This window comes from Mandrillus leucophaeus, unplaced genomic scaffold (assembly GCF_000951045.1).
Source record: "Mandrillus leucophaeus isolate KB7577 unplaced genomic scaffold, Mleu.le_1.0 Scaffold784, whole genome shotgun sequence".
Taxonomy (NCBI): domain Eukaryota; kingdom Metazoa; phylum Chordata; class Mammalia; order Primates; family Cercopithecidae; genus Mandrillus; species Mandrillus leucophaeus.
Genome location: NW_012108519.1, coordinates 1267218 through 1282902, shown reverse-complemented (window position 1 = coordinate 1282902; position 15685 = coordinate 1267218). Strand labels below are relative to the sequence as shown.

The window sequence follows — 15685 nt, the reverse complement described above, 5'->3', positions numbered from 1 at the left end:
AATTTATCCTCTAAAATTCCATGCTGCATGCTAAAATTCTCTACATTAAAGTTTGTCTCAACGTCTCATAGGCATAGAGATAGGACTATATAATGTAGACTATATTTGTATGATGCAATAAGAAAATCAGTTTTACAATAATGGAGCTGATATAAATGAGAAGTAGTGGTTGGGAAAGAAAAGAACAAGAAGAAAGAACACAAATTGTGAAAGATTTCTAAACGGACACTGCAAATAAGGTACTTTTAGCAAAATCCAGCTTTACCGAAATTTATTCAAGCGAGTATTTCATCCATTCAGGGAGCGACAATATATTCTTTAATCAAAATTTACATTTATTTAAGTTTTTGTAATAATTCTTGCTAAGATTAAAAAAAAAAACAGTTTTAACTTAAAAGGTTATTTTCAAATGTCCTCATCCTTCAGACCTCATTTGTAAAGGCACCATTATATTCCTCATAGCTTTCCAAATGCAAGGAGACTTTCATGCCTTGACATAGAAAATTGTTTTTGATTTTTAAAATTTCCTCATTGTATCAATAGCCTGATACCAAAATATAAAGGTCAGTTAAGATATAAACTGATAATAAAGAAATGTCCACCATGAGAAAATACTGTCCTCACAGACAGATTCTTGTTACAAAATTCTGGTCCTTGCACATCCTTCATTCTCCAGCTTCCAAACCAAGTGAGTTTTAAAATTCTTGCTTATGCATCAGATGCCTTTGAGGATACCGTATATGATCAGTTCTGATTAAGAAATTACTAGCGCTATTTATCTATAAATGTGACTTAATTACAGAAAGACAGACTAACATGAGCTCTTATGATATGTAGAAAGATTCACAATCACATAAGAAATAGTGACTTATTGAGTGCTGTGTTTGAAATGTCTAGAAAAGTTCATTCATCTACCCACCTATACAGGTGTTCAATGATAGCTGCTAATGTTGCTCGGTTGACCCCTGGAAGAGAACGTATAAATGCTCCATATTTTTTAATTCTTTCCTTGTCATCTTGCGCATCTGGAGGGAAAAAAAGAACAAACTTGAGGCCTAAACTAATTATCAATGTTATGAATTCGTCTATCAGCAGTGCTGTAAAATAGTCACAAACAAACGCATTTTAATAAGTGATACAATCAGGTTTCAGTAGATAACTGTTCGAAGTTCTAAAGTAATTTTCTATCAATCTGGAAAAGTATTTATTTACATAACATTCCAGCACTATGTGCTCTAGTTTTTATAATTTATAATTGAAAACAAATAACTTTTAAAATACAAGGTTAGGAGGGATTGTATTTTTTTATCTTCTACTTTATGGAATACTGAACTTTAACTTAATGGGAATACATTCAATTAACTATTCAAACTGGAGTACAAACTGAAGAGTTAAGCCAAAAGTATTTTAACTCTGGCTAAGGAAATGTTTTCTCAATTGTATTTGAAAATGACATTTCTGATTTTTGCTTCTCACGACATTATAAAAATATTTCCAAAGCTACGAACCATCCTGGAACTATGAACTATACAGCACCTCTTCGATCCAGGTAAAGCGTACTTTCAAATCTTTTGAAAAGGTGAGAGTACAATGGAAGAAGTCAAGCCCAGTACTTAATAACTACAATCTGGATTTAGAGGATGATAGACTTCCTGCTTTTGTCATGAACAGAAATTTGTTGGTTCATGGAGAGGAGGATGAAAACGAATTACCCTCCACTCACCTAACTCCACGAAGGCAAATATCTGGAGAAACTAGAGACAGGAACCCCCCAAAATCTAGACTCTGTAGAGGACACGCAGTGACAGTTTAACCTATACCACCTGACAGTGGAAATAGCTCATTCTTCAAATAAATCACTTGTGCTGACTTGATAACTCAAGGAGACCACACTTACTATTTCCTCTCAATTCGCAACTATCTTTGGAAACAAGACTATTTTATTTCTTGCTTAGCCTTACCTCTTCTATTCACAGAAAATCAGCAGCACACTAATGATGTCTTAAAAGTACTATGCTTAAAACAAAAAGTCATGCTAGTACACATATTTTCACACATCTTATAAAATAGATATTTTCAAAATAAAGCTAAATAAATTGAAAGTAAAACTCAGGAAAGATTTCAGGCCATATAGAAAATACAATGAGCAATTCAACTAGACACAGAATTTAACAGTGTTCCTAGAAGAACAGATCATATGTCGTATAAATATAGGTGGTACATGGCTATAAGGCATTCTCTACCTCAAGTACACAGTGCGTCAAAAGAGTTTTATGAATTCACTCAGAGGGTACTGGTTTATACTTTTCAGGTCCAACATGGCCACTATTGAAGGGTCTGGCCGAACTATATTGTTTGCAAAAGCAAAGGAGTTAAAGGTTACTTGACCCAGTATTCAAAGCCTTCTCCAAATAAATTCTCAAAGAATTCACAGGCAAGGCAAAGGTGAACACATTCCTTTCGTACACACTCTGACCCCTGCTGACTATCTCTTTCTGGTAGACTGACAACAGTGAAGACTTGTTTGTCACTCAGTTTGACAACTTTAGCAAATGTGTATTTGTCACCTGTTGTTGTTGTTGTTGTTTTTAAAGAGGCAGCGTCTCAGCTCTGTCACCCAGGCTGGAATACAGTGGCACCACCACAACTCACGGAAGCCTGGAATTCCTGGGCTCATGTGATCTTCCCACCTCAGTCCTCAGAATAGCTGAGACTACAGGAGCACATCACCATGCCTGAGTTAACGCTTTTTTTTTTTTTTTTTTTGCAGACACAAGGTCTCACTATGTCGTCCAGGCTGGTCTCGAACTCCTGGCCTCAAGCTATTCTCCTGCCTTGGCCTCCCCAAATGCTGGGATTATAGTCGTGAGCCACCATGCCCAGCCTTGCCATGTACTACTGATAACCAATTTTATAATAAAGACAAATTATAAGTCTTTATGAAGTAGAGATACTCTAAACAGCTTCACACATTTCAATAAAACTTTCTTAAAACAAAAATGAGGGTTGCAGGGTAACTGAGATTAAAGCAATGTATTTATCTCTGCATTTTATATCTTAGAAAATTATATAATCAAGTATTCTTGGTATTACAGTGAACCCTACTGATTTGAGAAACAGAAGGCAAATGAAAGACTTCTGACAGGTAGTTGTATCATGAGAAACTTTATTTTCGTTATAATGCTACTCTTCCTGACACTAATTAGGGTCATTCTTGGGATAATTTTCAAACTGTGCGTGTTTTGTGACATCATTTCAAAAATATCTTTAAATATATCAATTGTTTTAGATCAAACAAATACTTTCAATGAGGAAAATTACTTCTCATTAGAGGAATGCCATGTGACCAGATTCAAAAGCCATTTTCCAAATCTTGAAACAGATTAAATATATACGAGACAAACATATTATAATTATAGACTAGTTCAAAAGTAAGTTTTAAAACTTAGAACAATGGAGGACTGAAAATTATCATTTGGAAAATATTATAGATATATGAGAAATGGCTATGGTGTATTAATAAAAATAAAAATGTTATATACATAAATTACAAAAGTAGAGAAAAGGACTATAATATTGATAAACAAAAGCATCTTTATTAAAAAGGTGGAATTAAAGGCAATATTTACATTTAAGTCTTTGTTATTGTAATGTTTCAATAAAAGGACTTGTTTTAAAGCATTGGAGGTTAAAAACAGGCTTTACTGAAATTAATTTGACCCACGAGGGATTTAATAAACTCCTTTCCTAGGGTCATCTCTTAATTAGCTTCTCTTACAGTGTATAACAAAATTCTATTTCATTAGACGGAATCTAGGATAAATGAAGCAACAGTTAAAAACCGTTATACACTATCTTGCAAAATGAATCATATAGTAAATGCTTCATTTTATTTTTAATGGGAAATTAGTAGCACACATGGACTTGAGTATAACATTCCAAAGTTAAAGCAAAGTATGAACTAAGAAATCGACTGAAAACTAAGTATATACCAAATGATTGAGCAAATATTTTTAATTTCTCTTGAGACAGACTAAAACAGCTATTGATATTTATACAATTTCTGTTCTAAGCCATTATGTACATTTTTTCTTTCAATTAAAATTTCAACTTATCAAAAAAGTCTAAGTATTAAAAGGCAAGCATGTATTATGGTCTGTATAATATATATACACACACACACATATCTCTCTATATATATATCTGTATAAATATTACCTAAAGCAGAGATCCAGTATGGGTAGAGCTCCTTGGTAAGCAGTGCATCATCAATGTCAGAGAGAAAACTTTTCAACACACCCGTCACATCTTCAAGCTGATGTTTTCCAGCCCTCAATTTAAAGCTTCTTGCATCCTTTTTGAAACTCTCCAGGAGTTCACTTATATGCAAAGGATCACCATTCTTCTGATAGATATATTTACATCCTAAACCTTTGTTAAAAATATTATATTTTTAAAGTCTAAATACAAAAGCCAGTTTGATATTTTAAAAATGAAACAAATGTTTGTGTTGAGATGATGAGTAAGATGATGAAATCATTACACAACAGATGATATAAACATGCATGAGCAGGAAAGGCTTCTTATCCCTCATTTTAGTATTTAAAATGTAAACCTAATGAGCAAATCATCGCAGACTCAGCTTTTAGCAAGCTCCTGATCAGTCCTTCCTCCAGCTCTCCATAGTATCTTTTTCAAATGTTCTTTTACTTAAAGTGCCCTGTCTTCACTTAGTCTCCCAGCAAACAACTTACCTCCATTTCTCACTGACAAAAGTGAGCCTCTGTGGTATAAATGTCTTCACCCTCCTGCCCCCACGTTGTATATTAATTCCTGAATGCTCCCATCTTCCCTTATTTCCTGTGGAGAGTTGGGTTACCTCTTTTTCATGGTTACTGATTCATGAAGTGCTCCATACCAAATAAAAGGAGCAGTGGTTAGGAGGAAGAGTGATGATAACGATGACAATAATTCAAACCCCAAAAGCCTCCCTTGCCTCCTCTCAGGCTTCTTTTCCCTGTTCCTTTCACAACCAGGCTGAATTTCCTATATTTATTCCTTCTACCATCTCACAAGCCCGTTAATCCTTTGAACACAATCTTGCATCTCTGCCCAATATCCATTCTGTTGGGGTCACCCTTCATCGAGAATATTAACAACGTTCTTTTTTTCTAGATGCTTTTCAGCTTTTATCTAGGGAGAACTCCTTGCAGCATTTGACATTCTGAATGAAACCCTGTAAATTCTTTTAACCCCATAACTTTCATGACATCATGATTTCATATCTCTTTTTTTCTCCCTTCCCTCTGTGATTGCTCTCTCAGTCTTCTCATTTTTTCTGCTCATCTAATACTTTCTGGTCATCCCAGGGATCCTTCCTCAATTCTCTTCTCTTCCTGCCCACTGGGTGAGAACCCATCCAACCTCATCACTTCTACATAAACATTTTAACTCAGGTTTTAATTTCCATGATTTTACACATACACACATATATATACACATTCCATTACATATACATGCAACATACACACATACACCCATACATCTTATGGCAAATAAAAATAACCCAAAGGAATTAATTCTCCTGCCCTGTTTACTACCTCACTTTCCACCCCCACCATGTTCTTTATCTTGTTCCTCTCTACCTCAATATGTGGCACTGCCTTCTCCCTAGCCCTTTACAAGTCAGAGTATTTATTTCTCAATCAGCACATTAAAAACAAAAAAATGCAGTACTGCATCACATAGATTCTTCATCATGATCTCACTCTCACAACTGTCCTCTCCTTTTCATCCCATATGCTATTTTTTGTGCACTGAGTTCTTACTACATTGTCACAACTCCTTGCCCATATTCTCATGCAGCCCTCTGTGTGTCTCAACAATGATAACAGCATGATCTAAAATTCAGGTCTGTATGTGTTATCAGCAAGCTTAAAAATTCGAATACTGTCCTCTTGCTGCCTATGAGGCAAAGTTTGAGGATTTTAGTTTGTATATTAAACCTTACCTGACTTGGTCTAACCTGTTGCCTTTTATATTGATTGACTCCTTCTCCTTACACTAAGCTCTGGCCACATTTAATACCACAAAGCTCCCAGCACAAAATTTGTGACTCTATACCTTGGCACACACTTTTTCTCCTCCTGGAATCCCTATCCTCTTCTAACTAGCTCCCATTTTCTCTTAGGGCTCATGGCAAGCACTGTGCTTTACCTATGAAGCTCTCTGATACCACACCTTCTGTGAGTGAAATTTACCCCTACACCTTGGACACCGGAAGCACCCCCTGAACCTCTTTACTAGAGAATTTTATACACTGACTTGTAACTGCTCATGTATTTGTCTCTTATTCATAAATCTGCAAATTTCTAGAAGGGAAAAATGATGTCTTATTTTCTGTGACATATCTCTGTGTATAGCCGGCAGTTACACAGTGCCTAGAACTACTCTGCAGGTATTCAATAAATGACTGCTTAATGCAAGAATAAGCAAGTTCTACAAAAATCAATACTGACTAAGCATTTGAGATAGTATATCCCTAGCTGAATGAATTTCTAATAGCTGGCACTCAAGTAAGTTAACTGAAAAATAATTTGAACATAATTTTGTTTATATAATTGAAATAATTTTCCCCAAGAACTAGTGTAATTTACTTTTTAAAAATTAAAACCCTAAGAGTCATCCTATGAACTCATTCAAGTTCAAACCTTGACACAATGGCAAAATGAGCACAGAAAATTGGTCTTGAGATTTCAACCCACAGCTCAGGAGGTTCAAAATAATTGCTACCATGAAACCATCTGCATCCTATAATCACTGGGTATTTTCTAAGTTCCTGCCAAATCTTTCTTCTATACATGCTGGTAGCATTGAGGTTTCCCCAATGTTCTGAATATAAATACATATATATGACATAAACATACTATCATAGCAGGAAGCTTCTTACTGTAGTGCCCAATATGTGATTATTTATATACTTTCAGTAGATATATAATACAAACACAATTTTATATATAATTATATATAATATAAAAATATATGATACATACATTTATATATAATATATACATGTTATATGACTATATGTATGTGTATATATGAATATATGTATGTACACATATGTGTGTATATATTTAAGTGTGTGTGTGTATCTATTTATATAAACACAATCCTTCATTGGCTTTATTATTCTAACATGCAAGTGAAGGCATCTTGTAATAGATGTATAAAGTTGTTATAATATATGAGTTTTAGTTGAAAAAAAATCTAATGCTGAATTATTTTAAACCCAAATAAACACAAGGAAAATTCTGATTTCCCTAGAAAAACATTAAATTGGCTACATCAGAGCTAGTCAAGGTATTTTAATTATTTCTCGCTTAAGAAAGGCCTTATGCCATTAGGAAACTAACATGTTGTGAAGATTCCCAATGAGGTTATGCTCCTGTTAAAACATAACATATATGTGATTCATGTGTATCTGCAAAATGTACACTACCACTGAATGGCTGTAACAAATAAAGGTAACATTCTCCTTCCTCCATTTTTTAACAGATGATTATAGCTAGGAAGAAAAACACGAACATACTATCATAGCAGGAAACTTCTTATAGTAATATTATGTATATATTTTATGTATATATTTTCAGTAGATATATCATATGTATATTTTTTAATATTATGTATAATATTTTCAGTAGATATATCATAAAAACACAATGAATCTGGACATTAATAATTGCACTTGGATTACATACAAAGTAAGTAAAATACTTAAAATGACACTCTCCCTAGAACAAGAGATTAAAATATGCCTAAGTTTAATTCCTGAAAAGTATTTTCTTTATACATATCATTAGTTCTGATATTTTGTTACATATCAGTGTATTGTCAGTTTCCCATACTAGAAGATATGATTCATAGCTTTGTCTTGAACTTTTTACTTCCACTACTGTGTTTCTAAGAGTGAGACCAGTGACTGGCATACAATAAGCACTTGATAAAGAAACAATTAACTAATAATACAAGGCTTTACTGCAGCCCTCACTACTTATATCTTCTTTTCAAATTAAAAACACCCAAAGATACCTCTAATATAAGGAGAACAAAAAAATTTTAATACAATCCAAAAGATCAAATCATTTTCCTCTTTTCCATATTTGTAATCTAAATAAATGGCATTTACCTACAGGTTAAAAGGGCTCATGGTAACATTTTAACATTTTCACATTTAAAATAGCGTCAAGAAATTTACAGTATGAAAGATATATGCAATAAAAGGAATTTGGAGAACTCATAACCATTTGAAAATAAACATGAAGGAAAGAGGATATCTTTCAGGTATATCTAAAATACTAAACATAGCATATAAAACTGACATGAAGCTGGACCATGGTACAGATCAACGTGTTTTTTATTTGTAGACTATTCATTGAAACATTTGTTGAAAATAAGCAAAAATTGTGAAAATTAATAGCTACGCTTCTGAACATAAACTACATGCACACTTGATGTATGCCAAAGGAAGCAAATTATTTTACATATTGTTCCACAGTTCATCACTTTCAAAAACATGCTTAGACGTGTTGTGTCACTGTAGGCTTTAATCTAGCCTTGTAATCTCTGAAAGATAGTCTTCAATCTACTATTTTTTCTTACTTGAATAAAACATATAATCTACTATTTTATGTACATATTATAACTTAGATTATTTCAACAGTTTAATATTTTATGCATATAAAGGAAGGAGGAAATGGTAAAAATGTATGGTATAGTTTAAACGAGTCTTATTGGGAGAAGGAATGGTAATTAGCTGAACAGTAAATCTGCCTTTATTTTTCACTAGTGTACTTACAAATATAAAGGGTTTCAATTCAGTCCAATAGAGGTACCACTTAAAAACCTGTAAGAATGATATGATCAGTTCTAGGAGTTGAATAAAAACTCAGTGATACTTACCATACTGTGTAACAAATGCTATACAGCTGTTCACTATAATGGGAACGTCATTTTTGCTGAGCTGCTGATCTTGTAAAGCATTACCATCTGTACCTGCTGCTTTTTCAATTGCAGTATGCCAGACTGTGAAATCCAACTTGGTATGCCCATGGATGTATAATGTTCTGTTAAAAGTTTAAAAAGCATTTCAAATTATAATTTTGCTCTTTAAAAAAAATCTTATTCCAAGACAGATTACCCTAAAATCCACACAATCGTGATCCTATCTTACCTATTACAAGAAAAACTCTTCTTTTATTCTCATCCACCATGAACTTCCACTCAATCCCTCTTTGGCCTGTATAGTCACATCACTCCATAGAATTGAGGAAGCTTTCTGAATTTATGGTCTCACTTCTTTTCATTCCCCAGCCTCTTTTATTTTCTTTCTGAATAACTAAACTAAAATCATTGTGACTATCACCTGTGACTTCTGACAGACATTTCTGGCTATGTTTTTCAAGGTTTTAGAATTGTTGATTTTATTTCTTAAAAAGAGAAACAAACTAGCATTCAATTTGAATTTTATAGCACAATTCTTTCTGGATTTTCCTCCTATCATTCTGGTCACTCAGTCTCTTTCCCAATCTCACTTCCTCTTTCTGAATGACAAAGTCGTAACCTCAGCACACACAAAAGCTACATAGACTCTCCAGGGTCATGTCATTCAGGCCAGTAGTTTCATCTTTTCATATAAATTAGTTTACTTCCAAATCCCTATCTCCAGGCTATAATTTTCATAGGTCAGATCTCCATGTGACTGAAAAGCAGGAGAATGGAGCACCTGAGAGTGGGAATGACAATCAGACTTTCTGAACATAATTTTAGCTCTGCCATTTACTTCCTTTGTAACTTTAGACGGGTCAACCTTGTTTTTGCTTCAGTTTCATTATTGGCAAAATAAATATAATAATAGCACTTAGGACAACACTCAATAGACATAACATTAATGACTAATGTATAAACTGTACTACTAAAGAATATTTGTATTTGAGAATCTTCACCTTAATGTGCAATAAGCATATCAAAGCTTTTGCTCTCCCATACCAAACTTCTAGCACCAAAAATTTTCCACAAACCCCACCAGAAATTTAGGATTAATTAAGTGTAAATCAGTCTCTTTGCCCAATCACTGCCACATTACTTCAGTCACAAAATTCTGCTGACTACAGTTTCCCAATGTATTCACTCTGACTCCTCTCCTTTCCAAGACTGCCTTATTTCAGATCTTCATGTTGTTCCTTCAGGTCACTACAGCCCCTCCTTACAGAATTCCTTTCCCAATTCTCAACCCCTGTAATCTCTACTCCTCACTATTGCCAGAATGATCTAAAATGCAAAGCTAATGACATCACTTCCAGATCACTGTCTTACAGTTCTTGAGTTTTCAAGATAAAAAGGTCTTCATAAGCTAGCCTATATTTTTACCTGCAATTTGATCTGCCATTCTCCTATACTTATGACACTCAGGAAACATAAACATAAACACACACACACACACACACACACACACACACACACCCCCCTCCTGGATTTTGTAATACATACTGCCTGCTCTTTGGCTGGCTACTCCAAACCTTTCCCCCAAATTCTACTCCAGGTAAGACTCCTTGACACTGTTCCTGACCTCCCTCTTATGCTTAGCATGTCACAGATATTCCTTCTCAATCTTTCAATGGTGGCTTTGTCCTGCATCGTATCACCTGCTGTAGCTATGTGAATGTTTTAGCCAGGAAACTCCAAACTTTACACAGGCAAGCAAAGAATTTCAGTATCTCCAGTCATTAGCATGGTGTCTCGCATTTAGTGGATACATAGCAGTTTTAAAGACCTATCACTAGATACAAAGTTTGCTTTGAAAAAACCGATTGTTGATGTATTTTAAGTATATTTACACCAAAGTAAAACTATATAATCTTGATTTCAGACTTGACAGGGCTAGTTTATATTCGACCTAAAGAGACATGAATAAACTGCATGAATTCTGGGGCTTTGGGGGAAAGGGGTGGGTAATAAGGAATCATTGTACCTAATTTAAAAAAAGAAATAAAAAACTTCCTTTCTTTCCTTTGTATTCTTTCTTGAAATGCTCCTGGAAGAAGACAAAGATACCTACACCTTACCACGCTCATTTCTAACATTTGAACTTGCTATAATTACTACTGTTTTACTAATACTGGTGCTTGTAATCCTCATCTGTTGCTTTCTGACATCTTTATCTATTGTTTCTATTTTCCACAGCACCACAGCAGTCCTGACCTCCAGGTGTTGTAATTTTCTTTTTGAAGAATTCTGAAATTTGCACTAATACACCTGACATGCTACAGCCTTTTCATTGATCTTATATCATCTTTAGCTCAAAAAAGCGTTCTATTGCTGGATGTATTTGTCTAACTTATATAACTCAGGTAATTTTTTTGAGAAATATCAAACCTCTTGATTATGTGAACTTAATCAACATTATGTCTTGCTATATTCACAAGTTTAGGTAAAGAGAAAAACATTTTACATAATTTAATAATTGAGCTTTAAATATGATATAAAATCTTTGTAACTATCTGCTTATAAACAACTACAATGGGTGTTTTAGCAAGCAGTGAAAGAAATCCAAAATGCAGTGGCCCTCCTACAATATGAGTATAATTCTGCCATAAACTGTGACATTTTCAAACTTCAAATTTTCTTTCTAGTCAGAAAAAAATCCTCTGATGACGAGTTGAGCTGTCACCTTGTGAATTAGTGAAGAGTAGAACTTTCTCAACTTGTCAAAGGGCGAATCCCAAAGTATATATGCAGTGCAATAGATGGTTTCACATTTAATAGCATCAGTGCACTAACTTTCCTCTCTGATGCTTACCTAAAATTTGTGGACCCTGAATAAAGCATCAAAAGATATTTTCTACACAAATGCTGGTCGACTTTGAGATTTCAAGTGTTATCAAACAACAATTTCACATTCCCGGATGAGAATTCCAAGGAAACATTTACTTATATCCTGACAACCTGAAAAGTAATATTGATGAACCCTAATTACAGAGAAATTAGTTACACTAATTGTCCATTTTCTAAGCATAAATTCCAAAGGGCACTTCAAAGCCATATGAAGAAAAATTCTTATTTGCTATAATGATCAAGCCAGTTCAATAAGACCTAGAAACCAGGTCCGAGGACTAACAAAAACAATTATACTAAAACTGCAATACAATAACCATAAAGCATAAACAATCCTATTTGAGCCTAGTCTATGACAAGAACCAGAAGTATCTTCACAAATAATAAATCAATAAACTTGACCACATAAAAAGTAAATATGCTCATATAAAGAATATTTTAAACAAAACTGAAAAGCAAATGAAATACTCTATAAATATGGCTGGAAATGATAATACTCTAAGCATTTATACAAAAATAAAATAGTAAGTCCTCCACAGAAACATGGTCATCAGCCATGGAAAGGTAAGTCACAGAAAGAATTAGCCAATGTAACCACAAACCAGTTTAAGAATCAAGTATGTGTGTATATATATGTATGTATGTGTGTGTGTGTGTGTGGTGTGTGTGTGTGTATATATATATCTTAGTCTTATCATACCTAAGATTCACAAAACAGAATTTCCTGAGCAACTTATTACAAAGTCACACTATTAGAATGGACACACATACATACACACATGCACACACACACACACACACACACACACACACACACACACATATATATGTAAAATCAATGATGTGTCAAAGCAATTTATCAAAGATCTAAAATGTATAATGTTCATCACTAGAGTATAACAAGATGTGCATAGTATTTTAAAGACTGATGAGATACTTTAAAAATAAATTTGAAAATATGTTCTAAGAATCTTAAAATATGTATGCATTACTTTTGACAATTAGTTCCAAACACAGGACTCTTTCATAAGTACACGATTTGAAATGAAGGTACAATATCTGTTTCTTTCAATATATTTCTGTCCCTCTCTCATGCACATGTGCACATGCACACAAAGACATACATTCACCCGAACTTTTAAAAAATGGAAGTTGAAATCCCCAAAACTAGTGAAAGGTTAAGTGATTTAGCTACCTCCAAATACATATATTATAAACTTAGTACAATGAGCAAAGAATGCATAATTGTACATATGTATAAATTCAATTGCATTTCCTAAAATGTTAAATTAACTCAGGGTAGAAAACTCATGGACATTTTGTTTCCTTCTTTATACATGTCTGTGTTTTTAAAAATGTAATTAGAAACAAATCACATAAGTTGAAGTTTTGACTGATCCCTTGAAGGAAAAGATATTTAAAGCCTTCTGAACCAAGCCATCTTAGACTGTCATTGAGCTTTTGAGCCAGAGAACTGGAAATATCTCTGCCAAGCTTTTTTTCCATATATGACTAAGAAACTAAGAGCCAGAAAGAACGTGTCTGAGGCCTCAGAACTAGGTAGGATTTGCACATTTGAGGTACTCAGTACTAGCCTAGTTCATGAGCCTTCCTTTACCTGAGGAATCAGATCTCCATAATTTACAACTCTGGTCCTCAGGTCCAAAAAGACTCATTCAAGACGTGAAACGGTGATGTGTCTTTCTGTTGCCTTTCTTCTTAGTCCTATCACACCTAAGATTCACAAAACAGAATTTCCTCAACAATTTATTACACAGTCACACTATTAGAATGGACGTGAAAGATGATCTGCTAAAGCCACGCATAACAGAAGACCTATTTCTTTTCTTCAAGACTGTACACTTACATTCTGCCTTGAAAAGCATCCTAGGCATGTTGGAAATGTAATGGACAGGACTTTGGAGGATAGTTTTAGAAGGGTGTACTGTGCATTTTTCTTTATACTTCCTAAGCAACCTCTCAAAGAAGACCCTACTTCTCATCCAAATAGGCTTTTGGGTTTGTTTTCTTCTGGGAAAGTATGAACTGTGTTATTTCTGTGAGTGATGCCTGGTCATTAGATTTTTTAATGAACTCATTTTAAGTGTATGGTTTGAAATATTTTTACAAATGTTTACACTTGTGTAGCTACCATCATGATTAATATGTAGACCATTTCCATCACTCACAATGTTCACTCATAACTCTTTGCATTGCATCCCTTTCCCCACCCACAATCTTAGGCAAGAACTTATCTGCCTTCTGTCACCATTCACTAGTTTACCAGCTCTAAAGCTTCATAGGAATGGAATTATACAGTATTACTCTTTTGTGCCTGGCTTTTTTCACTCAGCACAATGTTTTTAAGATTCATTTGTGTTGTTGCTAATATAGGTTCCTTTATAATGATAATCAGTACTTCACATATGAACACATAACATACTCTGTTTACACGTTCACTGACTAAAAACATTTGGGGTCTCCTCTCTTTTTATTATAAATAAAGCTGATTTGAATATTTGCATAGGAGTCATTTTGTGGACCTATATTATGATTTGTTTTGGGTAAATACCTAGGAGCTCATTTGTTGGGATGTATAGTTACATGTAAACTGACTGTATTCTTTTTAAAAACCAAAACCTTCTAAACTGCTTCCCAAAATGAATGTACTATTTTACAATCCCACCATACTGGCCAACGCTTTGCACTGCCACTTTTTAAAAAACTTAGTTTATTCAGTGTGATCTCATTGCGGCTTTAATTTGTATTTCTCTGGTAATTAACTTTACATGTGCTTGTTGGCTATTCATAGATATTCTTTTAGATATCTCTATTCATTTTTTTTGTTATTTTATTGAGTTTTTGTCTTCTTCTAATTGAATTATATGTATTCTGTCCATGTTTTGGATATGAGTGCTTTATCAGACACATATATTTTGAATAGTACCAGTGTATGATTTCATTTTATTAACCATGTTGCTTAAAGAACAAATTATAATTGAGTTTTTAACTTATAATTCCAATACTTAAGATTCTCTCCAATTTCCTTGCTTTATCACATTAAACCAGCAATAAAATGTTAAATAGAAGTGATGGGAATAAATATGTTTGCCTAATTCCTGTATTTGAAAAAATTGTTTTGATTATATCCAATGTGTTAAATTCATTGGTATGAAGTTAGTCATAATATTTTCTTATCTTTTAAATATTAAAATGATCCATAGCTTTATGATACTGGTAATTTGTATCTTCTGTCCTATCTTCTAGTTAGAGTTTTATCAATTTTCTTAACTTTTCCAAAAGAAGTTAAAAATTTATTAACTAAATTGATTATTTCAAAGGACCAGCTATTGGTGACTCAGATTTTCTTTTTTTAAAATATATTCCATTTATTCATTCTTTCTACTGTCTGTATCAATTCATTCCTGAACCACGTTAGGTCTAAGTTGCTCTTTTTTAGATTTTTAAGGTAAATGTTTAGAGGATGGATTTTAGATCTTTTGATTTAGCATAAGCATTTAAAGCTTTCAACTTCCTTGAAATAGTTTTGTAGCTCCATCACACAATTTTGATGTTATGATTTTATTATCATTGATCAAATATTTCCTAATTTTTCCTGTGATTTCTACTGTGAAGTACGGGTTATTTGGAAATATATTAAACTTCCAAATACTCAGGAATTACTCAGAAATGCTTTCCAGAATAAGGCAAGTTATGAATTAAATTCAATTGAAAAAACTAATAGAGTATCAATCTATCTTTCCAGACCCATTGTCTCATGTATCCTCCTCAA

General features: G+C 33.5%; 1 protein-coding gene across 1 annotated transcript in view; it reads right to left on the bottom strand.

Moving 5' to 3' along the window:
* Positions 1–15685, bottom strand: part of ARAP2 (ArfGAP with RhoGAP domain, ankyrin repeat and PH domain 2) — a 181208-nt gene that overhangs the window by 56024 nt on the left and 109499 nt on the right. Inside the window, exons 20-22 of the mRNA XM_011967062.1 lie at positions 8962–9125; positions 4219–4431; positions 920–1025 (exon numbers count right to left, since the gene is read on the bottom strand). Coding sequence (XP_011822452.1) covers positions 920–1025; positions 4219–4431; positions 8962–9125 — 483 coding nt within the window. The remainder of the gene's footprint in view (positions 1–919; positions 1026–4218; positions 4432–8961; positions 9126–15685) is intronic.